Source organism: Centruroides sculpturatus, unplaced genomic scaffold, assembly GCF_000671375.1.
Source record: "Centruroides sculpturatus isolate CEXI.00-Female unplaced genomic scaffold, Cexi_2.0 scaffold573, whole genome shotgun sequence".
NCBI classification, from domain to species: Eukaryota; Metazoa; Arthropoda; class Arachnida; order Scorpiones; family Buthidae; genus Centruroides; species Centruroides sculpturatus.
Genome location: NW_019384767.1, coordinates 102,454 through 129,877, shown reverse-complemented (window position 1 = coordinate 129,877; position 27,424 = coordinate 102,454). Strand labels below are relative to the sequence as shown.

At 28.5% G+C, this 27,424-nt stretch overlaps 1 protein-coding gene across 1 annotated transcript in view; it reads left to right on the top strand.

Moving 5' to 3' along the window:
* Nucleotides 1-27,424, top strand: part of LOC111628927 (AP-2 complex subunit alpha-like) — a 108,215-nt gene that overhangs the window by 72,424 nt on the left and 8,367 nt on the right. The window contains exons 18-24 of the mRNA XM_023372788.1: nucleotides 3,667-3,831; nucleotides 4,228-4,460; nucleotides 4,525-4,697; nucleotides 7,671-7,794; nucleotides 14,708-14,824; nucleotides 14,911-14,980; nucleotides 15,056-15,190. Coding sequence (XP_023228556.1) covers nucleotides 3,667-3,831; nucleotides 4,228-4,460; nucleotides 4,525-4,697; nucleotides 7,671-7,794; nucleotides 14,708-14,824; nucleotides 14,911-14,980; nucleotides 15,056-15,190 — 1,017 coding nt within the window. The remainder of the gene's footprint in view (nucleotides 1-3,666; nucleotides 3,832-4,227; nucleotides 4,461-4,524; nucleotides 4,698-7,670; nucleotides 7,795-14,707; nucleotides 14,825-14,910; nucleotides 14,981-15,055; nucleotides 15,191-27,424) is intronic.

The following is a 27,424-nucleotide window of genomic DNA, read 5'->3' as shown; positions in this document are numbered from 1 at the left end:
AACAGTGTTATGATTTCTTTGTATGTAGGAACTAAAGTAATTTTTCCATAATGTTGACTGATCTGGAACTATTTCTTGTATATATTGATATTTCTTTAGAAATCTTTTAAAGGTTGCATTATTCACTTTCCACAATGGAATGTCTGTACTTACTAGGGTATGACTGAACTCAGATGTTTCAGGTCCTAGTCTAGAAGTATTTGGATTTAGGTTGGTTAAAAGCTGTTGGGTGAATTGTTTCCTTTTGTACTTGTTATGTAGATTTTGAATGTAGAACTACATTGCTGTATTTGGAATTGTTTTGTTGGCACTGCTATTTCATAAACACTGCAGATGATCATCTTTCCATCTGTGGTCAATTCTGCTTTAAATTCATTCACATTTTCTATTTTTCTGAAATCAAGCTCAATTTTGGTATTGTATAAAAGAATGTTAACAAAAATTTAATGTTCATATTGCTTTAGAAAATTGTTAAAGATTTGTATCAGTACTAAATGTGAACTTACTGTTTATATGTCCACGATACTTAATTAGCCCATTCATTACTACTGACATTGTTAGGTGTCACAGGCTAAAGGTTAATTCCTTACTATTAGCAACTGATCCCCTAAATACATCTAACTATAACTCAGATCTTATTCCAGCAATCTTTTATAAAAAAAAAAAAACTAAAATCTATATCAGCTGACCTTTTTATCCAGACTGTTTACTAAGCTAGCTGAATATAGTCATGTTCCTAATCAGTGGTTCTCTTCATCTATTATTGCTATTTTTAAAAACGAAAAGAACTCCCATAACAAATTATATATATTTGCCGATAATTCAAATCTCTTCTTTTTAATTTCCTACTTTATTATGCACTAATCAATTTGGCATACTGTAGATCCTATATATCATTCTTGGTTTAACAATTATTTCCTTTCGCATTACTTTACAATCAAAATAAGAGCTTTTGAACTCCTTGATTTTTCCTTAATCAGTGGCATCCAATAAGGTTTGGTCCTAAGCAATCTTTTTTACAATTTGCTTGAGAACATACTCAGTTAACTTAAATCATCTGTTATAAAATGAATTAACCAGACTGTTACACTCCAAACTGATCTTAACTTGTTGTGAGATTTATTTGAAAGAGCCAACCTAAAAATCAATATCCAAAAACTGGTATGTGCAATAGTGCACAGCAGTTTTTGGATATTGATTTTTAGATTTTTAGGTTGGCTAGTTGAAAGACAATTCATTAAACATGAATTGTCTTTCAACTTATTTGCTAATTGTAAGTAAATATCAAATTTTTAAATGATCCCGGCATCATTTTTGACAAACTTATTTTCAAATGACACACAGTAATTAAATCTCTTGCCATTTGACACACATTCTGTGGTTTTTTCCACCCTTTATCCTCTAAAATTTTATTACATTCCATCTTTTACATCACCTTTCAGTCTATTAGACTATTGCTTACTGATCTATACTATGACTGCCTGTTCCCTTCTGGGCAAAATTTCTAAAGAACTTACAGAATTTATTTAACGTAAGATATATTTTGTTCACTTATCCTTTACTCATCTAAGTATTGCTAGGTCAAGATTCAGATGCCTCTTATTTAATGAACATATTAAATATTTTATTATACTATAATGCCACATGTATTCAGTTAACTTTATTTCAGTTTCCTTATGAAACTTGCAACATAGCATCCATCCATCTATACATCTATTTTTAGGCTATCAATATCTCAGATCCTATTTCTGTTCCATTTTTCAAAATACCAATATTTTGAATTTTTACTCCATGTTGATTTCTATTATTTTAAGAATGATGGCAAAAGATTACTATATAATTCTTATTTTTATCCAGTGTTTTATTTATTATACTTTTTATTATTTATTTATGTATTTGTTTGGTGGTTTTATTGTTAATTTGGGAGGAGATCCATTGTCAAACATTTCCTACTGTAAATAAGATAGTTAGATATTCTGACTTCTATTTGCTTCTACTTGACAAATTAGATGTGTTTAAATGGCTTGACCAATATTATTTGTTTTCTAAGTCAAAATGACTAATAGATTTTATTAGTGACTTGCCACAGGAAAACATTGAAATGAGAGAGTTTAAATTCAATTTTATGAGTTCTCTGATGGCTTTTCTTTTCTGTTAGACTTATTACACAATCAATTAGAAACAGGACAATCTTGAGAAAGTCACATTTTTATTTCCTAGAGTATGGACTTAAAAGAGTCCCTTTTCAACTCTTTGTAACTGTTTCGGAAATAACGCATACAAGTTAACACAATTTTTGCACTGTTACAAAATTTGTAAAACTTTTTAACTTGCATGGTTATGAGAAGCACAGAAATGGTGACAATTGATAACATACAGATGATAATTGTCAGAGCTCATAAAATTGAATACAAGACTAGACAAGAAGCATATTACAGAACTCAAAGTTTAAGTTTTATGGTAAATATTACTATAAATTCAATCCCACTAAAGTTGACTTTCAATGCTTGTCTACCACCATTAGAATAGTGATTGCTGTGAATGAAATGGGTGTTTATTCATTGAACCAAAATCAAAATGAAGTCATTAACGGCATCTACAGAAACAAGAAATACTGAAAGCTAAAAATATTTAGAAAAACCAGTTGGAAATATGTAAATTGTACCAAGTGTCAAAATATGTAGAATACATGTAAAATAGAAATCTTTTCAAAAATAATTGTGCTACACACATCTAACTCTTAATTGGATATATGGTCAGGAAAAAGACAGATTTACATAACTATCTAACTAATTATCAAGAGATAAGGCTTATTCTTGGTGTAGGAGTTACTTTTTAAATAAATTGTAAATGCTAATACAGTAGAACCTCAAACTCGGCTCTCGATAACCCGGCACTCCGGATAACTCGGCCACACCCTGGCAGGGCAAAAATATCCTTAGTTAATTAATTTTCATTATAGACAGCTTTATAAAAGTATAAAAGCTCTCATAAAGTATTTTTCTGAGGTCTGTCTTATCAGGTAAATTACTGTACACAGTGTATTCATTAATTTTCATTTTCATGTAGTAAAGGCTCTATGCCTTCATAAAGGATGTACTTTTCCTTTGTTTAAGGGTATTTGGGCAGTTTATTTTCTGTTGTATTCTTAAGTAAACAATACATACAAGTACAGTACAGTATTTTCTGAGGAAACACTCATACTTATTTTTTTTAACCCCATTCCCAATAACCCGGCATTTTCACAAACTCGGCCACCCTTCGGTCCACATTAGGCCGAGTTTTCAAGGTTCTACTGTAACAAGTAACTTTGTCTAATCCCACTCAAGATATGACATAACTCCCTCTATCTCCCCACTTTCTTGAATTTTAACTATCAAAATTTAATAGAATCAATGCCACATGTATAAAAATAAACCTGCCCAAGTTCCAAAATTTTTGATTTATCCAGTTTTGAGATAAGATTGGAAATAGATTATACACAGTTTTGTAAGGGTTTACATTTTTAGGCTGTTTGCATATCAAAGGTCAAGAAATGTAAAGAAGCAGTAAAAATTTGATCTATTACAATATTTTTTCCTATGTTATATTCTAACAGTTGGGAAAATAAAAATACAAGAACTGTAAAATCTGTTTTATGCTATTACTCATTTTGATGTGTTTCAGGCAACAGTTTTGGAAGAAATGCCTCCATTCCCTGAACGAGAATCTTCCATATTGGCCGTACTGAAAAAAAAGAAACCTGGAATGACAGAAGCACCGACGAAAGAACATCAATCACCTTCTGCAATTGTTAATACTGTTGGCCATACTGGTGATTTGGTTAATTCGGTATGATTTATCTTTGTCTAGAACAACTGTAAAAGTATTAAGATATAAAGAAATTTTACATTTTAATTACAAATGTATCAATTGTTTGTAATTAAAATTTTTACAAAAGTTTTATTTCTTTATATAAAAATATTGTCATTATTAAATTTTTATTTCTTTTCAACTTGAATAATTTCCTGGTAGTGGTTATTTTTAGTATATATCACATGTAATAAACTTTACATATGAAGATGCATAAACATTGATATCAAGCATTCTATAATTCAAGATAAAAATTGAGGAAATGAAACAAAATTCAATAAGGATATACTGTATTATTTTTTTCACTTGAATCTTTAAGATCTGTATTCTAATATTTTATGGAATAAAATAAGATTACAATAATTTTAATTTTAGGTGCCAGCTCCAACAGTCAATGCTACAATGGATCTTTTAGGACTGTCAGGTGAAAATGCTAACCAGTCGGCTACAAATTTCTCAAATCCACCCACAAATAATGCAGGTGGAATGGATCTTCTCGTTGATGTATTTGGTGATTCAATAGGCTCTCCACCAAATTCTACTGTTCCGTCAACACCTCCAGAAACTGCTAGCAGCATTATTGTCAGTAATGAAGAAGGATTGAAAAGGTAACACTTTAAAGTAATAAAAATGTGTATTAAATTTAATTTTAATAAAAATCTTGCTTTTCAGATTATTGTGCAAACAGAATGGGGTTATGTTTGAGAATGACCTGATTCAGATAGGAATTAAAACAGAATATCGTAAAAATCTTGGACGAGTGGGTATATTCTATGGTAATAAAACTTCTTTCCAACTTCAAAGCTTCTTGCCAAATATATCGACACCAGGAGAACTTTCTAACAGTATCCTTTAAGAACAATTTTTTTAATTGCTAAATACAAAGAGAATTGTTGTGAATCTAAACTGTTCAGTGTTGAAATTCCAGTATCTATAACTAGTAACAGAACAAGCTTTTTAGTTGTATTTTTTCACTCAAGTTTTTAATTTAAAGGACACGAATGTTTTTAAGTTTGTTTTAATTTAAAAAGTTTCCTGTAAGATTTAAGCTAATACTGTAAGATTTTTAATATGTTGTCTAGTGATATAGTTGAATGAGATGAAAATGCTTTAAAGTTTTTTGTAATTATCTCTGACATTTTTCTAATCTATTGAGTTATAGCTTAATGATTAAATGTTTTGGCCAAAAATGCTAGTGTTTGACTATCTGAATGAAGTAGTTTATCAACAGATTGCAAACTTTTAACATTCTAGAAATATAAGTTCATCTTTTTGAAGTCTAATTTGAATTATTGAATTATTTCAGTTATTATTTTTATTGAAAATTTTTTATTATAACAGTATTTTGGACTACCATAAAAATTATATAAGTTCTGATAGATAATTATAAATGCTAAATTGTTTGATAAAATGCTACATGCTTTAATAAACAGTTTGCATATATTAAAAGTATTTGTAATAATCTTTGACTTTTGAGTGATTTGAGTTTTCTAGTTTTATAGGACTTATTATGCTGATCAAAAAGTATCAGGAATAGTTCATTTAAACTGTGTGTATGCAAGAGGGCACTGTTGTCATTTGGTATGGCTTTCATTGACATCTAACAGTAATCTGTTTTTGTTTGCAAATAAATGCTTGCTTTGTACGTGAAGAATTTTTGCACCAGTGATTTTTTTACTTTTCTGGCTCTGTTATATATAACAGAGGGAAAGTTGGCAATCAGTCAAAAAAATGACCCACCCCATGTTTTTTACATTTTTGGACTTTGAAATGTCCAGTAATGCAAAAAAATCAGGTTTCTTTTCTGTGTGTGGAGCATGATTTTGCTCACCCTCTTTTAAGTTTAATTCATGTGTGTTTTATCAAAAATTTCTGAAATTTTGAAAGAGATTTGTATATTGTTGATTGCCGCTATTAAATTTTGGTGATTAAAGGGCGACAGGGTAGGAAAATAAAGGAGATCATTTCATATCTTGATTATGGTTGTACGTAATGATTTTATTCATTATTAGCATTTACAGTTTTTTTATAAAACCCATCCCTACCCTCAAAATTAAGCTTTGTCATTTTATAATAATTAAAAATATAAAGTTCTTTAATAAAATATCATCACAGATAGGAAAATCAACACCTTACATAATTTTCCAGCAAGAAGAGTGTAATTAAGGTGTTGATTTTTCTTACTAGTTAACCATTCTAGTTGTAATTTTGAATTTTATCATAAGAGATGGCTCCACATACAGTTGTAAATATTGTTGGATTTTTCAAAATGTTGAGTGTAATTTAGCAAAGAATGTGCATTAAATTTTGCTTTAAAACTGAATTACTGCTACACAAACATTGGTAATGTTGCAGAAAGCCTTTGGTGATACTCGATCAAAAACAAGAATTTCTGATTGGTATAAGATGTTCAACAAAGGCAGAGAATGCATCAAAGATGAATCATGTTTTAGTAGACCATTCACTTTAACTAATGAATAAATGTTGTTCAAGTCAGATTGTCATTTAGCAATTAGGGACATTATGAACATGTTCCAGTATTATTTGGACATTGTCAAGCAACTTGAAAAGATCACTTAGGGTTGTGGCCCATTGCTTCTTGAGTCATCCTGAAAACATTGAATTTTTCCAAAAATGTGTTCAATTGGCCAATGAAATAGCTTAAGGTGAATCATTCTTAAAATGCATCATTACAGTAATGAAACATGTTTGATGGATCTATACTTTTGATACCGAAACAGCTCAACAATCAAGTGAATGGTACTCAAAAGGTGAAACAAGATGAAAAGATTGTCAGTCAAAAAGTAAGGTCATGTTTCCTTCTGTCATGGTGTTGTGCATTACAAATTCCTTCTGGCTGGCCAAACTCAACAAAAGCTGCTATTTGAGCATTTTGTCTCTGTGAAGCAATTTGTAGAAAGTGATCTGATTTCTGGTGAGAGAACCCATGAATTTTGCACCACAGTAATGCAATTGTCTACAATGTTCTTGTTTGTGAATTTTTAGCCAAAAATATATAACAAATGATTCTGCACGCTCTATTCACTTGATATGGCACCATGTGATATTTTCCTGTTTCCTCAACTACCTCATGGTCATTGTTTTTGAGTGACTTGATGCCATAAAACAAAATTTGCTGCAAACCCTGAAAGGGTTTCATGACTTTAAAGCATGTTTCAAGAATTAGTAAAAAATGTCATAAATGCATTGCAGTGGGAGGAAATTACTTTAAGGGATGAAATAAATTTTGATGAATAAATTTTAATCTTGCATTGTATTGAACCATTCCCAATACTTTTTGGTCATGGACACATTCCTAAAAATGTATATGAAAGTGAAGCATAGTTTCACGTTATAAAAGGAGTTCCATTTTCAGAGAATGAAAACACAAATCTCAAAGTAGTAAAGTTTTTTTACTGTGACTGTTAAAAGTTGGTGTTTTAAAATTTTAGTCATTGAGTAAAATAAGATGACAAATGATTTTGATTTAATTGAAACTATGTAGCAGAAAGTATGCTCATGGTAGCTTGAAACTTTTGTTTCAGCTGATTGCACAAAAGTCTAAATTCAAAATATGGAAAGTAATTTAAAGGTAACAGTATTATATCCAAAAGTTCTAGTATTGTCTTATTTAGAACTCAGACTGGCAAAAACAAATTTTAGTCAAACTTTTAAAATATTTAAATGAATGAATCAGTTTTGTTTTTCCTCATGAAAGAGTAAATAATTGTTTTGTAGTTTTATATGTAAATATAAAAATAAAACTTAAGAAAATTATACATAATGCTTAAAAAAATTAATTTCCTTAATGTTTTTAGAATTAAATATTCAGGTGAAACCTGTAGAAACTGTTATTGATGTAGGTGCTCAAGTTCAGCAATTGTTGAATGTAGAATGTATTGATGAATTTATTGAGCTCCCAGTATTAGTTATCCAGTTTGTGTGAGTTTTATCAATAATTTGTTAGAAGAAATTCAAATTTTTTACTTTATGAAAATTTTGGGCAAGGTTTGGCAATTAAGTTTTAGGACTGAATTTAGAAAAAATAAAAATTAGAATGAAAGTTTTAGAAACAAATTTTTTGCGCTTGCTCATTGCACTGTTGGAAATATTTTTTAAAGTTAGCAGTAAATTTATTTCTTGCATAATCTTCTTTGTTGTCTGATCTTTGGAACAAATTTTGTAAGAAATGATTGATTCTCTTGCAAGCTGTTTACACAAGATGATTTGTAACATAGGAACAATAAAGCACTTATTTATGTTTTAGTTAATAATTGTTTTATAAGTAAAAATTTTTTGAGTGTTACTATTAACAGCAAACAATCCAATTGATATCCATGACAGGTAATTAAACCAGTTTATAACTTGAATTTTTGTACTGGATTGCTTACTATTCTCTCAATTAGTTGTATGCCCTTTGAAACTTAGCATAAAGTTGCTATTGAGAGTAAATCATATAAGAACACTCCTTTTGATGGAAAAAGTAGATTTATTTTTTTATAATTTAGAATAGATATGCATTTTGAGCTCTATTCCCATTTTCAGTCCTTAGTTTTGATTAATATACATAATAAAATATGTAAGAAATTACAGAATACATTAAATTATATTTAACATATGCGTACAAAAAATTTTCAAAATACAATTACCTAAAAATAATTATATTGACAGCTAGAATAACTAATTCTTATTTTACCCCATGGTTTTAATAAACTGAAATAAATTTAAAATTAAATAAAGTTAAAATTTAATCTTGTCTTCACACTATTATAGTTTAACTGAAGATCCTACATTAAACATACATGAAAGATAAGAAAAAATGGTTAAAAATTTAAAAATCTAATTATATCAATGTAAACAAATTTAATAATATACTATATTATAACTGGAGGATACCCAGGCTCAACATCAGAGTAAAAACCTGCAAAATAAATGAATCTTGCTATCCACTATTTGACATTAAATTTTACACACTTTACAACTTAGAGAGATTCCTTAAAGTTAAACTAAGTATATTTGATAATTCAATCAATGGTATTAAAAATACTGACCAGTTTATTGAAAACTCCAAAAACTTAGTATAAATAGATATTAGAATGTTGAGCTTGAATATAAAAAATATGTATCCTTCTATCCATAAAAAGTTTATAATAGATACATTACATAGTTTAAATTGTGACAACTGGATAACTCAAATTGTTGAATTTGTTTTAGTTAATAATTATTTTATTTGTAATGGTAATTTTTTAGACAATTAGAGGGCATCTTTATGGGTTCTTGCATTGGTCCAAAATTTGTCAATTTTTTCATGCAAAATTCAGCAACATTATCAAAAACCTTTTCAGTGTAATATTTTACAATCATTATGTTGACAACTGCTTTGCTGTTTATAACTCAAAATTAACCAACTCACAAATTATACTTCAATACACTAATAATATCCAAAATATATTCTTTGAAATAGAAAATAAAAATAAAGGCAGGCTAAACTTTTCAGATATCAGTTCAAAGATATGATGATTTTATCACTTTTGAAAAATATATTAAACCGTGTGGTGTCGGAAAAGTAATGAATTTCTATTCCGGCACACCTATGTATATAAAAAAGAACATATTCAATGTGTGTGTAAACAAAATTAAATTACATATGGTACAAGTGATATAGCGGATCAAAACATAGAAATCAAGCATATATACCACATTTTCAATTAAATAATTACCTCCAACAAAATTATTAACAAATGGCTATATAATTATGCTATAAAACAATTGATGCCTAAAATACAAATAATAAACTAGATTATACCTCTATAGTTTTTGAAAACGTCCAAAAAATATTAACACCATATATTATTAATCTAGCCTGCACAATAAATAAATTCAAATTTCTTAAAAAATCAAAGACCAATTAATAGTGAAATAGATGTATTGTTTAATAATTTAGTTTACACCTTCACTTGTACATGTCCACCAAAATATTACTTAGGTGAGACAGGTAGAATGTTAAAAATTAGAATAAGAGAGCATATAAGGGCTGTGAAGTATAATTACACCAACTCGGCAGTTGCCACACACTAATCATGCCTGTTGCGAGATCTCACTTGACAGTGTCAAAATTATTGAAATAAAATTCATAGAATGAATTTAAACACTGGCATTGTCATCAATGAGATCTGTCAATCATTACTACCAAAATAAGGATAGTCCATTTTAAGATGATCTTCCTCCCCTCCCCTTTTAATCCACTGTATTGTACAAAGGATCAGACTTTTGATAAACATCGTGAAAGCTTTTATACCTTGTTTTTAACCAGTTTTTACTGGTTTTAAGGATTTTGTTTCTACCTTTTATTAGTCAAATTTTTTATACATTTTCACCAAAATTTTTTTTTCCAGGTATTACCCTCTTATTTTTAACACTTTATTACATTTTTATTTACTTACTTTTTTATTTTTTCAGTTTTACTTATTTTTATCCCACTGTTTTAATAATTAGTTATTCTAGCTGTCACTATAATTATTTTTAGGTAATTATATTGAAAATTTTTTGTATGAATATGTTAAATATAAGAAATTATAAAGTATATTAAATTATATCGTTTTTACTGATATACACAATAAAATAAGGACTGAAGAGGGGGGCATAAAGCCCAAAATGCATAACCATTCAAAATTATAGAAAATAAATTTACTTTTTTATCAAAAGGAGTGTTGTTGTATGATTTGTTCTCAATAGCAACTTTATGCTGAATTCCAAAGGACAAACCTCTTGAATTTTGTTCTTATGTTCTTATGTTTATAATGAATCACAGCCTAAACTTAAATGCCAAACTTCATAACTTTAAAAATACTACATAAAAAAAATCTGCTTATATATATTCAAAGGTATTTTAAGTTAATTCACTACAGTGAAAATGTCCCCAAATTGTCCAAAAAATTATATTAATGATTTCATATCAAGCAAACTGAAATTTGTAAAATTTCAATGGAAAATGAAGTCAATTCTGTAATTATATGCTTGTATTAGCTATATTCTTGAAATTTTAATACATTTTGCTCAAAAAGTTGCATAATTTATCAATTCTAAGTTCAGAAAAATATATAAAATTACACTCACCATGTCTTTAATATAAGTTTTCAGTTGGAGAGTTTGTTTTAAGATGCTAAAATAAAATTATTATTAAACTAAATAAATATATTATTAAACTACAAATATATATATATATAATCTGAAACTCTGAGTAATGATTACATTGATTGCTGAAATTAGCATGTTTTTCATTATACAGTGGAACCCCGGTTAACGACCAAATCGGTTAATGAACTTTTATTTTGCAAAAATTTTGTCTCGGATAACGAATGGTATTTTGTGTCAAATTTTAGTTAGTGTTAGGCATGCGCGAGTTAAGCATTGCTTTTCCGAGTGTTTGTGCTATACTTCTTTTTTCAGTTTTGTGATTTATATATTTAATCAATATGACATCAAAGAAAGAAAAAAGGCATAGTGGCAATAGAAAACGACAACGCGCTATCGCATTTGAGAACGATTTTGCTTAAAAGAGTAAGACAATCAACTTTAGATCAATTTCTTGTTCCTTATGGAAAGTGTTTGTTTGTTTGTTAAGTTATGGCAACGCAATACTTAGGCGATCTGCCTAGGGAAATGCCTTCTGGGAGGTGTTTTTAAAGGAAACTGGCCCCTATTTAGGCGTTACAGACGTGGAGAAAACCCGGAAAACTCCACGTGGCCAGCCCGTTTGAACAAGGTGCGAACCCACGAACGAACTCCCCCGTGTTCAAGGTACGAAGACCACATAGCCACTGGTGGGTTTTTTTTTACGAAAGAGACTTCGACTGGAAGAATCTTCCAATGAAGTGCTACCCATTATTTTTTGAAGGGGATTCCCCTTCTAAGCATTAAGGTTCGTACATCTCCACTTTTCTGCCACCAACTACAACAAACGAAGGTATGTACAGTGCTATTTTATTAAACAAAGTTTACATGTTTGTTGCTGTAACGATAGATACTACGTTTTCTTACATTTTCATCAAAGAAAATTACTGTATATTACAAATAAAATCACAAAAATTTTGGAGACTAGAACGGATTAATGGCATTTGCATTAATTTCTATGGGAAAAATTGCTTCGGTTAATGAACGGAGTCGCGGAACGGATTAAGTTCGTTAACCGGGGTTCCACTGTATATATCAGGTCAGTCCATAAGTTCGTGCGCATTTTTATCTACAAAAAAAGCAACAAAAAATTTTCAGCTAAATTTTATTTCAATCTATAATGTATTCACCATTATTTTGTACAATTTCTTGCCATCTTGATGATAGCTTTTTAATCCCGTCTTTGTAAAATGATTTCGGTTTTGAATTAAAATATTCAGAAATAGCCTTTTTTACATTGTTCTCATCCTGAAAAGTTTTTCCTTTTAAAAAATTCTGCAAACTCCGAAAAAGATGATAATCACTGGGAGCAATATCTGGCAAATATGATGGATGAGGTAAAATTTCCCAGTTGAAGCTTTTGAGTTGAGCAGTTGACGTTGTGAGTTAGCTATTGACAGTTCATGTGGTATCCATTTTCCTAGCTTTGAAACTTTTCCGATTTGTTGTAGATGTCTATGAACAGTTCCATGGGATAATTTAAATGTTCCGCAATTTCATCAACTGTTAAAGATCGTTCTGCTTCAACTAGTGCAGAAAGAGCATCATCATCAAAGTCAACAGGTCTTCCAGTACGAGCCTTATCCTCCACACTAAAATTATTATTTCTAAATCTTTCAAACCACTTCTGCACAGTCCTTACACAATAATTACAGTTTGATTATGAACAGTATTTAATTTTTTGGCTGCATTTGTAGCATTCTCACCACTTAAAAATAAAAAGTATAAAACATGTCTCTTATATTCGTCTGTTACTTCCATTTTAACAAAAATAAACAACTGAAATGTTCCCAATTCTGAACAGTATTATATGAATGAGATCCAATTTAACACTTTGGTGTAAAAAGTATCACATTAGTCTGGCATTTTTAACAGCAAAACAAGATTTTTCTCAAGGTCATAGAATACGCACAAACTTATGGACTGACCTGATACTTTGTGTGTATGTATGTATATGCATATATATATATATATATAAAATTCTCATTTCAGACTTCATTTTTCTTGCTATATATATGTTGAGAACTATTTTTTTGCTATACTCTTTCAGAACTATTCTAAATTTTATGCTATTCTTATTCAATATAAAACAAAAACATTTGATATTAAAAATACAATTATGAAAATAACCTAAATATTAACTAATTTTGATATCTGTGCAAAAGAACATGGCTATATTAAATATTTTGTAAACTTTAAATAGGAATATTATCATAATGATGATAAAATTTATAAAAATTAGTGCACATTCTATAAATCTGTAATACATAATTCTGCTCTGATCTTATACATTAGGACCAAAATTATGTGTAAACTGTTCCCATACTAATACCATCTAATTGTCTAAAGAAATTTCCTGAATTTAAAGTAATTGTTACAATATTTTATTAGATCTGTTAACTGTAGTTTAAAAACTAAATATATAAAAGTGTTTTCAGTTTTACTCCACTTTATTGAAGGGTATGTTGAGACTGCCTAAAATTAGTAACAGAATTTTAATAGTAACTTGGCACAAAAATGAGATGTGGAAAAACAATTATTTTTTCTAGGTTTAAGTCTTCAAATAAATTTATTCTTGACTTCAGTTAAATTTAATTTTTTAATAAAATACTTGTGGTGCCTCATACTTCAAACTTAATTCAAAGTTCAATCAACCTCCTGGAATGAATTGTTTGAAGTTCAAAGCAATTTTTCCCATAAGGAATAATGGAAAGCAAATTCATTCATTTCCTGGCCTCAAAACACACCCATTTGGATAGAACAGAGTTAACTGAGTTCGATGTTATATGTACTTTTTTTATCACGAGTACTTCGATAAATTTATAACTGTCGTTGTCAGGCAAATAACTATTTTAAAATAGCGAACAGAATATTCTGAAAAGAATATCAGAACACACATTTTCAAATTAAAATATTTGGTAAAACCGTTAAGAACAATTTTAATTTTAGAATGTGTTTGAAGTTGTGCATGCAATGCAATACGTGTGTTGTGAACCAGCACATGCATGGATGTATGCCCATGTTAGTAACATGACAGCAGATGTGAATCATTGTTTAAACACTTATACAGCATGACCCATACACTAGGCAGGTTGAGAGTGGGGTGTTGCATGCCTCTAAGGTTGCCGTGAGAAGGGACTCCCATATAAAGACGAGTTTTCGATTTTTGTAGCATTTGATCATTGTAGCGTGGGCCCATAGCGGGTCGTAACCCTGTTCAAGCACCTTTTTTGTGAACTCTGTGGTGTGCCTTCTCCTCACTACATCTTGGTGTTCTGCTAGGCGACTGGCAAGCATTTTTGTTGTAGCCCCTATGTACTTTGTATTTGCTCTCGTTGCGAGGTTTTCCTACTGTACAGCATAGACTCCTGATTACATTTTTATCTTCTGAACAGTAACATTTTTCTGCAATGTTTGTTTAGAAAATGTGTTCCTACCTATACTGTAGTTGATTTTAAACTGTTCAGCATAATTTAATATATGAATTTTATTCTAGGTGATTATTGAATGTTAGGTTTATACACCTTTGTTTATAAGCATAACTTAGTTTATTTTTGAATAAAGTACTTATTCTGGTCTTTTCTTATCTAACTATTTTTAACATTGATATATTTTAAGTTGGTTTTTTAAATAATTTATAAATAAACTGCATGTGATTACAAAGAAAATAAATTGATTTCAGCTATTGTGGTGCACAGCAGAAGTTGACATTGAAGTTACCAGTAACCATTAATAAATTCATTGAACCTACCGTTATGAATTCTGAAGCATTTTTCACACGATGGAAAAATTTGAGCAAGTAAGTTGATTTCAGAAATGAAATAATATAATAATAAAATTCCCTGTGAAAAATTTTTCGTGTAACGTTTTTAATAAATCTTTTAGTCCATGTCAAGAATCACAAAAAATATTCAAGGCAAAATATCCTATGGATGCAGATTCCATTAAGACTAAGGTAAATATTAAAATGATTTACTTTTAGTCATTGATTACAGTCAATTAAAGTTGCAAATGCACTTTACCTTTGCAGTTGTTGGGATTCGGCACTCAAGTTTTAGATGGAATTGATCCAAACCCAGACAATGTTGTAGGTGCAGGAATTGTAAATACCCGTACACTCCAGATTGGGTGTTTATTGAGGCTAGAACCTAACCGTCAAGCACAGGTACTTTTTTATAATTCTTTTTTAGAATGGACTTTGTCAGAAAAGGTTAGTTTTACATTATATGTAAAAGCTTTTTATTAAGTATTCCATTATTGTAGAGTACATAATGGCAACTAATGTGCTGCTAGCAATTGGAAATAGTTTGGATGAGGCCTGAGCATGATTCTGAAAAACTTTTTACACACACTTTTACTTCTATTAATATAATAAGATATTTCTAACTTCTTATTTTATTCTAGTTCATGAGTTCCATCTACTGCTTATTTTTCTCATTTCCTTTGTTCAGATATCTCCTGTTCTATTCTCTTGTGTGATTAGATAGTGACTATTTTATAATTTCCTTTTTATATAATGTTTTTAATATTTAATAAACTTGTTGGCTTCTACCTTTTCATCAATATTGAATTTTCAATTTTCTTATGACCCAATCCAAACCTTCTTGATTTTCATTTGATCAACACTAGAAATCCATCTTCATTATCAAGCTATCATTTCTAATTTCTCATTGTTACATACAGAATGTTTTGACAGTTGAGCTTATATATTAATCATTCTGTTGATCATCACAACACTGAATTAGACTTCTATCACTGCCACCTATAATCTTGTGTTCAAAATCAATTTTGGAACGTTTTTTAACGTCCAAAGTCTTTGACATTTATTAGTTCAATATAGATATGTCAAATTGCATAAAGTTTGTCCTAAAATAATTTCTTCGGTTCTTTGCAGTATTTACTTTAATATCTTTATCACTAGAACTATTATAATGTAGCATAGCGGCATCACATTACAGTGATCCTCACTTTAACAGACTAATTTGAGGATGTTATTACAAAAGTCTGTTAAATTGAATGTGTTTGTTATTAATATGTATTTTTAAAACTTACATATATTATAACAAATCTAACATATTTTGAATAAAATGATTTGTAAATTGAATAATTTATATATATTATTAAAACATTTGTTAGGTTAATCTGTCATACTCTGTGTTTCTGAAGGTTTTTAAATACAGCTGTGGCAAGCAGTAGAGATGGGAGTGACTTTGAGTCCCATGCTGTGTAACTCAAAACCATTTAGTAACAATTGAAATTAGCATAAAATTATAAAAATACATCTTGTTTTATGAGCATTGAGTTATGTGAGCAGCCTTTACACAAGTTTAAGATTGTTTGATTAGCATCTTTTGGAAGGATTTGTCCATATTTCTTAAGTGATAAAGGCAAGTCTTTGACAATAAGTTCAGCTCCTTATATTGAAGTACTTCATAACTTTCTTGAAGTGGCGGCGTGCCAATATGGTGTTCGATATCAGAATATAATTTCAACAGGATGGGGCAATGGCTCGCACTGGGAAAAATTCAAGGACTAACAAACTTGAAGCAGAAAATCAGGGATGAAATGGCAGCAATTCCTCCTGAAATGTTGCAGAAAGTCATGCAAAATTTTAGGGAATGATTTCAAGAATGTGTACTTTGAAAGTTGTTTGTGCCCCTCACAAACAATATTCAAAGTGTGATTGATTATTTAAGTCTTATTTTAAGAGCAAGATGTTTTTAGCATAATTATATAACCTGTATCTTATTTTAATTAAAAAACTGTTATCCTCCTGCATTCTGTATAAAAATAAATTTGACAGGAACCAAACTTTATTTTCAACACACCAAAAACTATACATTGTAACTGATGGAGTGTTCACCACTAATGCTGATTTATTAACTCAACTTTGACATTTGTAAATATAAATACAGAGGATAAGTTTTCAAAATTTTTCCTTTGGTGTTCTTCCCCCTCCATTAAATGGAAGACATACTGTATTTAAATTCTAATTATTAATATGAAGAACTAATGTTGCTTGCTTTCTATACAAGTTGTATTCAGTGAATTATATTGTTCATATCAAGAGTGCTGAAATTTGTTTATATAGAAGTGAATTATAAGTTAGTATATAACAACTTTGACAAGTTGTTATATACTAACTTATCAGGGAAACAACTTTTCAATATTGGATATATACTTTTTAACCAATAAGTGAATATAATGTGTTTCTATAGATCTTTTTATATTTTCATCTAATAATAAAATTAGATATGAGAACTTATTATGAAAGTTAAATGTAACAGATAAGTTTACATGTGTGTTAAGTTCCATCAAGTCGNGATTTTTAATATGTTGTCTAGTGATATAGTTGAATGAGATGAAAATGCTTTAAAGTTTTTTGTAATTATCTCTGACATTTTTCTAATCTATTGAGTTATAGCTTAATGATTAAATGTTTTGGCCAAAAATGCTAGTGTTTGACTATCTGAATGAAGTAGTTTATCAACAGATTGCAAACTTTTAACATTCTAGAAATATAAGTTCATCTTTTTGAAGTCTAATTTGAATTATTGAATTATTTCAGTTATTATTTTTATTGAAAATTTTTTATTATAACAGTATTTTGGACTACCATAAAAATTATATAAGTTCTGATAGATAATTATAAATGCTAAATTGTTTGATAAAATGCTACATGCTTTAATAAACAGTTTGCATATATTAAAAGTATTTGTAATAATCTTTGACTTTTGAGTGATTTGAGTTTTCTAGTTTTATAGGACTTATTATGCTGATCAAAAAGTATCAGGAATAGTTCATTTAAACTGTGTGTATGCAAGAGGGCACTGTTGTCATTTGGTATGGCTTTCATTGACATCTAACAGTAATCTGTTTTTGTTTGCAAATAAATGCTTGCTTTGTACGTGAAGAATTTTTGCACCAGTGATTTTTTTACTTTTCTGGCTCTGTTATATATAACAGAGGGAAAGTTGGCAATCAGTCAAAAAAATGACCCACCCCATGTTTTTTACATTTTTGGACTTTGAAATGTCCAGTAATGCAAAAAAATCAGGTTTCTTTTCTGTGTGTGGAGCATGATTTTGCTCACCCTCTTTTAAGTTTAATTCATGTGTGTTTTATCAAAAATTTCTGAAATTTTGAAAGAGATTTGTATATTGTTGATTGCCGCTATTAAATTTTGGTGATTAAAGGGCGACAGGGTAGGAAAATAAAGGAGATCATTTCATATCTTGATTATGGTTGTACGTAATGATTTTATTCATTATTAGCATTTACAGTTTTTTTATAAAACCCATCCCTACCCTCAAAATTAAGCTTTGTCATTTTATAATAATTAAAAATATAAAGTTCTTTAATAAAATATCATCACAGATAGGAAAATCAACACCTTACATAATTTTCCAGCAAGAAGAGTGTAATTAAGGTGTTGATTTTTCTTACTAGTTAACCATTCTAGTTGTAATTTTGAATTTTATCATAAGAGATGGCTCCACACACAGTTGTAAATATTGTTGGATTTTTCAAAATGTTGAGTGTAATTTAGCAAAGAATGTGCATTAAATTTTGCTTTAAAACTGAATTACTGCTACACAAACATTGGTAATGTTGCAGAAAGCCTTTGGTGATACTCGATCAAAAACAAGAATTTCTGATTGGTATAAGATGTTCAACAAAGGCAGAGAATGCATCAAAGATGAATCATGTTTTAGTAGACCATTCACTTTAACTAATGAATAAATGTTGTTCAAGTCAGATTGTCATTTAGCAATTAGGGACATTATGAACATGTTCCAGTATTATTTGGACATTGTCAAGCAACTTGAAAAGATCACTTAGGGTTGTGGCCCATTGCTTCTTGAGTCATCCTGAAAACATTGAATTTTTCCAAAAATGTGTTCAATTGGCCAATGAAATAGCTTAAGGTGAATCATTCTTAAAATGCATCATTACAGTAATGAAACATGTTTGATGGATCTATACTTTTGATACCGAAACAGCTCAACAATCAAGTGAATGGTACTCAAAAGGTGAAACAAGATGAAAAGATTGTCAGTCAAAAAGTAAGGTCATGTTTCCTTCTGTCATGGTGTTGTGCATTACAAATTCCTTCTGGCTGGCCAAACTCAACAAAAGCTGCTATTTGAGCATTTTGTCTCTGTGAAGCAATTTGTAGAAAGTGATCTGATTTCTGGTGAGAGAACCCATGAATTTTGCACCACAGTAATGCAATTGTCTACAATGTTCTTGTTTGTGAATTTTTAGCCAAAAATATATAACAAATGATTCTGCACGCTCTATTCACTTGATATGGCACCATGTGATATTTTCCTGTTTCCTCAACTACCTCATGGTCATTGTTTTTGAGTGACTTGATGCCATAAAACAAAATTTGCTGCAAACCCTGAAAGGGTTTCATGACTTTAAAGCATGTTTCAAGAATTAGTAAAAAATGTCATAAATGCATTGCAGTGGGAGGAAATTACTTTAAGGGATGAAATAAATTTTGATGAATAAATTTTAATCTTGCATTGTATTGAACCATTCCCAATACTTTTTGGTCATGGACACATTCCTAAAAATGTATATGAAAGTGAAGCATAGTTTCACGTTATAAAAGGAGTTCCATTTTCAGAGAATGAAAACACAAATCTCAAAGTAGTAAAGTTTTTTTACTGTGACTGTTAAAAGTTGGTGTTTTAAAATTTTAGTCATTGAGTAAAATAAGATGACAAATGATTTTGATTTAATTGAAACTATGTAGCAGAAAGTATGCTCATGGTAGCTTGAAACTTTTGTTTCAGCTGATTGCACAAAAGTCTAAATTCAAAATATGGAAAGTAATTTAAAGGTAACAGTATTATATCCAAAAGTTCTAGTATTGTCTTATTTAGAACTCAGACTGGCAAAAACAAATTTTAGTCAAACTTTTAAAATATTTAAATGAATGAATCAGTTTTGTTTTTCCTCATGAAAGAGTAAATAATTGTTTTGTAGTTTTATATGTAAATATAAAAATAAAACTTAAGAAAATTATACATAATGCTTAAAAAAATTAATTTCCTTAATGTTTTTAGAATTAAATATTCAGGTGAAACCTGTAGAAACTGTTATTGATGTAGGTGCTCAAGTTCAGCAATTGTTGAATGTAGAATGTATTGATGAATTTATTGAGCTCCCAGTATTAGTTATCCAGTTTGTGTGAGTTTTATCAATAATTTGTTAGAAGAAATTCAAATTTTTTACTTTATGAAAATTTTGGGCAAGGTTTGGCAATTAAGTTTTAGGACTGAATTTAGAAAAAATAAAAATTAGAATGAAAGTTTTAGAAACAAATTTTTTGCGCTTGCTCATTGCACTGTTGGAAATATTTTTTAAAGTTAGCAGTAAATTTATTTCTTGCATAATCTTCTTTGTTGTCTGATCTTTGGAACAAATTTTGTAAGGAATGATTGATTCTCTTGCAAGCTGTTTACACAAGATGATTTGTAACATAGGAACAATAAAGCACTTATTTATGTTTTAGTTAATAATTGTTTTATAAGTAAAAATTTTTTGAGTGTTACTATTAACAGCAAACAATCCAATTGATATCCATGACAGGTAATTAAACCAGTTTATAACTTGAATTTTTGTACTGGATTGCTTACTATTCTCTCAATTAGTTGTATGCCCTTTGAAACTTAGCATAAAGTTGCTATTGAGAGTAAATCATATAAGAACACTCCTTTTGATGGAAAAAGTAGATTTATTTTTTTATAATTTAGAATAGATATGCATTTTGAGCTCTATTCCCATTTTCAGTCCTTAGTTTTGATTAATATACATAATAAAATATGTAAGAAATTACAGAATACATTAAATTATATTTAACATATGCGTACAAAAAATTTTCAAAATACAATTACCTAAAAATAATTATATTGACAGCTAGAATAACTAATTCTTATTTTACCCCATGGTTTTAATAAACTGAAATAAATTTAAAATTAAATAAAGTTAAAATTTAATCTTGTCTTCACACTATTATAGTTTAACTGAAGATCCTACATTAAACATACATGAAAGATAAGAAAAAATGGTTAAAAATTTAAAAATCTAATTATATCAATGTAAACAAATTTAATAATATACTATATTATAACTGGAGGATACCCAGGCTCAACATCAGAGTAAAAACCTGCAAAATAAATGAATCTTGCTATCCACTATTTGACATTAAATTTTACACACTTTACAACTTAGAGAGATTCCTTAAAGTTAAACTAAGTATATTTGATAATTCAATCAATAGTATTAAAAATACTGACCAGTTTATTGAAAACTCCAAAAACTTAGTATAAATAGATATTAGAATGTTGAGCTTGAATATAAAAAATATGTATCCTTCTATCCATAAAAAGTTTATAATAGATACATTACATAGTTTAAATTGTGACAACTGGATAACTCAAATTGTTGAATTTGTTTTAGTTAATAATTATTTTATTTGTAATGGTAATTTTTTAGACAATTAGAGGGCATCTTTATGGGTTCTTGCATTGGTCCAAAATTTGTCAATTTTTTCATGCAAAATTCAGCAACATTATCAAAAACCTTTTCAGTGTAATATTTTACAATCATTATGTTGACAACTGCTTTGCTGTTTATAACTCAAAATTAACCAACTCACAAATTATACTTCAATACACTAATAATATCCAAAATATATTCTTTGAAATAGAAAATAAAAATAAAGGCAGGCTAAACTTTTCAGATATCAGTTCAAAGATATGATGATTTTATCACTTTTGAAAAATATATTAAACCGTGTGGTGTCGGAAAAGTAATGAATTTCTATTCCGGCACACCTATGTATATAAAAAAGAACATATTCAATGTGTGTGTAAACAAAATTAAATTACATATGGTACAAGTGATATAGCGGATCAAAACATAGAAATCAAGCATATATACCACATTTTCAATTAAATAATTACCTCCAACAAAATTATTAACAAATGGCTATATAATTATGCTATAAAACAATTGATGCCTAAAATACAAATAATAAACTAGATTATACCTCTATAGTTTTTGAAAACGTCCAAAAAATATTAACACCATATATTATTAATCTAGCCTGCACAATAAATAAATTCAAATTTCTTAAAAAATCAAAGACCAATTAATAGTGAAATAGATGTATTGTTTAATAATTTAGTTTACACCTTCACTTGTACATGTCCACCAAAATATTACTTAGGTGAGACAGGTAGAATGTTAAAAATTAGAATAAGAGAGCATATAAGGGCTGTGAAGTATAATTACACCAACTCGGCAGTTGCCACACACTAATCATGCCTGTTGCGAGATCTCACTTGACAGTGTCAAAATTATTGAAATAAAATTCATAGAATGAATTTAAACACTGGCATTGTCATCAATGAGATCTGTCAATCATTACTACCAAAATAAGGATAGTCCATTTTAAGATGATCTTCCTCCCCTCCCCTTTTAATCCACTGTATTGTACAAAGGATCAGACTTTTGATAAACATCGTGAAAGCTTTTATACCTTGTTTTTAACCAGTTTTTACTGGTTTTAAGGATTTTGTTTCTACCTTTTATTAGTCAAATTTTTTATACATTTTCACCAAAATTTTTTTTTCCAGGTATTACCCTCTTATTTTTAACACTTTATTACATTTTTATTTACTTACTTTTTAATTTATTTCAGTTTTACTTATTTTTATCCCACTGTTTTAATAATTAGTTATTCTAGCTGTCACTATAATTATTTTTAGGTAATTATATTGAAAATTTTTTGTATGAATATGTTAAATATAAGAAATTATAAAGTATATTAAATTATATCGTTTTTACTGATATACACAATAAAATAAGGACTGAAGAGGGGGGCATAAAGCCCAAAATGCATAACCATTCAAAATTATAGAAAATAAATTTACTTTTTTATCAAAAGGAGTGTTGTTGTATGATTTGTTCTCAATAGCAACTTTATGCTGAATTCCAAAGGACAAACCTCTTGAATTTTGTTCTTATGTTCTTATGTTTATAATGAATCACAGCCTAAACTTAAATGCCAAACTTCATAACTTTAAAAATACTACATAAAAAAAATCTGCTTATATATATTCAAAGGTATTTTAAGTTAATTCACTACAGTGAAAATGTCCCCAAATTGTCCAAAAAATTATATTAATGATTTCATATCAAGCAAACTGAAATTTGTAAAATTTCAATGGAAAATGAAGTCAATTCTGTAATTATATGCTTGTATTAGCTATATTCTTGAAATTTTAATACATTTTGCTCAAAAAGTTGCATAATTTATCAATTCTAAGTTCAGAAAAATATATAAAATTACACTCACCATGTCTTTAATATAAGTTTTCAGTTGGAGAGTTTGTTTTAAGCATAATGCTTAAAAAAATTAATTTCCTTAATGTTTTTAGAATTAAATATTCAGGTGAAACCTGTAGAAACTGTTATTGATGTAGGTGCTCAAGTTCAGCAATTGTTGAATGTAGAATGTATTGATGAATTTATTGAGCTCCCAGTATTAGTTATCCAGTTTGTGTGAGTTTTATCAATAATTTGTTAGAAGAAATTCAAATTTTTTACTTTATGAAAATTTTGGGCAAGGTTTGGCAATTAAGTTTTAGGACTGAATTTAGAAAAAATAAAAATTAGAATGAAAGTTTTAGAAACAAATTTTTTGCGCTTGCTCATTGCACTGTTGGAAATATTTTTTAAAGTTAGCAGTAAATTTATTTCTTGCATAATCTTCTTTGTTGTCTGATCTTTGGAACAAATTTTGTAAGAAATGATTGATTCTCTTGCAAGCTGTTTACACAAGATGATTTGTAACATAGGAACAATAAAGCACTTATTTATGTTTTAGTTAATAATTGTTTTATAAGTAAAAATTTTTTGAGTGTTACTATTAACAGCAAACAATCCAATTGATATCCATGACAGGTAATTAAACCAGTTTATAACTTGAATTTTTGTACTGGATTGCTTACTATTCTCTCAATTAGTTGTATGCCCTTTGAAACTTAGCATAAAGTTGCTATTGAGAGTAAATCATATAAGAACACTCCTTTTGATGGAAAAAGTAGATTTATTTTTTTATAATTTAGAATAGATATGCATTTTGAGCTCTATTCCCATTTTCAGTCCTTAGTTTTGATTAATATACATAATAAAATATGTAAGAAATTACAGAATACATTAAATTATATTTAACATATGCGTACAAAAAATTTTCAAAATACAATTACCTAAAAATAATTATATTGACAGCTAGAATAACTAATTCTTATTTTACCCCATGGTTTTAATAAACTGAAATAAATTTAAAATTAAATAAAGTTAAAATTTAATCTTGTCTTCACACTATTATAGTTTAACTGAAGATCCTACATTAAACATACATGAAAGATAAGAAAAAATGGTTAAAAATTTAAAAATCTAATTATATCAATGTAAACAAATTTAATAATATACTATATTATAACTGGAGGATACCCAGGCTCAACATCAGAGTAAAAACCTGCAAAATAAATGAATCTTGCTATCCACTATTTGACATTAAATTTTACACACTTTACAACTTAGAGAGATTCCTTAAAGTTAAACTAAGTATATTTGATAATTCAATCAATGGTATTAAAAATACTGACCAGTTTATTGAAAACTCCAAAAACTTAGTATAAATAGATATTAGAATGTTGAGCTTGAATATAAAAAATATGTATCCTTCTATCCATAAAAAGTTTATAATAGATACATTACATAGTTTAAATTGTGACAACTGGATAACTCAAATTGTTGAATTTGTTTTAGTTAATAATTATTTTATTTGTAATGGTAATTTTTTAGACAATTAGAGGGCATCTTTATGGGTTCTTGCATTGGTCCAAAATTTGTCAATTTTTTCATGCAAAATTCAGCAACATTATCAAAAACCTTTTCAGTGTAATATTTTACAATCATTATGTTGACAACTGCTTTGCTGTTTATAACTCAAAATTAACCAACTCACAAATTATACTTCAATACACTAATAATATCCAAAATATATTCTTTGAAATAGAAAATAAAAATAAAGGCAGGCTAAACTTTTCAGATATCAGTTCAAAGATATGATGATTTTATCACTTTTGAAAAATATATTAAACCGTGTGGTGTCGGAAAAGTAATGAATTTCTATTCCGGCACACCTATGTATATAAAAAAGAACATATTCAATGTGTGTGTAAACAAAATTAAATTACATATGGTACAAGTGATATAGCGGATCAAAACATAGAAATCAAGCATATATACCACATTTTCAATTAAATAATTACCTCCAACAAAATTATTAACAAATGGCTATATAATTATGCTATAAAACAATTGATGCCTAAAATACAAATAATAAACTAGATTATACCTCTATAGTTTTTGAAAACGTCCAAAAAATATTAACACCATATATTATTAATCTAGCCTGCACAATAAATAAATTCAAATTTCTTAAAAAATCAAAGACCAATTAATAGTGAAATAGATGTATTGTTTAATAATTTAGTTTACACCTTCACTTGTACATGTCCACCAAAATATTACTTAGGTGAGACAGGTAGAATGTTAAAAATTAGAATAAGAGAGCATATAAGGGCTGTGAAGTATAATTACACCAACTCGGCAGTTGCCACACACTAATCATGCCTGTTGCGAGATCTCACTTGACAGTGTCAAAATTATTGAAATAAAATTCATAGAATGAATTTAAACACTGGCATTGTCATCAATGAGATCTGTCAATCATTACTACCAAAATAAGGATAGTCCATTTTAAGATGATCTTCCTCCCCTCCCCTTTTAATCCACTGTATTGTACAAAGGATCAGACTTTTGATAAACATCGTGAAAGCTTTTATACCTTGTTTTTAACCAGTTTTTACTGGTTTTAAGGATTTTGTTTCTACCTTTTATTAGTCAAATTTTTTATACATTTTCACCAAAATTTTTTTTTCCAGGTATTACCCTCTTATTTTTAACACTTTATTACATTTTTATTTACTTACTTTTTTATTTTTTCAGTTTTACTTATTTTTATCCCACTGTTTTAATAATTAGTTATTCTAGCTGTCACTATAATTATTTTTAGGTAATTATATTGAAAATTTTTTGTATGAATATGTTAAATATAAGAAATTATAAAGTATATTAAATTATATCGTTTTTACTGATATACACAATAAAATAAGGACTGAAGAGGGGGGCATAAAGCCCAAAATGCATAACCATTCAAAATTATAGAAAATAAATTTACTTTTTTATCAAAAGGAGTGTTGTTGTATGATTTGTTCTCAATAGCAACTTTATGCTGAATTCCAAAGGACAAACCTCTTGAATTTTGTTCTTATGTTCTTATGTTTATAATGAATCACAGCCTAAACTTAAATGCCAAACTTCATAACTTTAAAAATACTACATAAAAAAAATCTGCTTATATATATTCAAAGGTATTTTAAGTTAATTCACTACAGTGAAAATGTCCCCAAATTGTCCAAAAAATTATATTAATGATTTCATATCAAGCAAACTGAAATTTGTAAAATTTCAATGGAAAATGAAGTCAATTCTGTAATTATATGCTTGTATTAGCTATATTCTTGAAATTTTAATACATTTTGCTCAAAAAGTTGCATAATTTATCAATTCTAAGTTCAGAAAAATATATAAAATTACACTCACCATGTCTTTAATATAAGTTTTCAGTTGGAGAGTTTGTTTTAAGATGCTAAAATAAAATTATTATTAAACTAAATAAATATATTATTAAACTACAAATATATATATATATAATCTGAAACTCTGAGTAATGATTACATTGATTGCTGAAATTAGCATGTTTTTCATTATACAGTGGAACCCCGGTTAACGACCAAATCGGTTAATGAACTTTTATTTTGCAAAAATTTTGTCTCGGATAACGAATGGTATTTTGTGTCAAATTTTAGTTAGTGTTAGGCATGCGCGAGTTAAGCATTGCTTTTCCGAGTGTTTGTGCTATACTTCTTTTTTCAGTTTTGTGATTTATATATTTAATCAATATGACATCAAAGAAAGAAAAAAGGCATAGTGGCAATAGAAAACGACAACGCGCTATCGCATTTGAGAACGATTTTGCTTAAAAGAGTAAGACAATCAACTTTAGATCAATTTCTTGTTCCTTACGGAAAGAGTTTGTTTGTTTGTTAAGTTATGGCAACGCAACACTTAGGCGATCTGCCTAGGGGAATGCCTTCTGGGAGGTGTTTTTAAGAGAAATTGGCCCCTATTTAGGCGTTACAGACGTGGAGAAAACCCGGAAAACTCCACGTGGCCAGCCCGT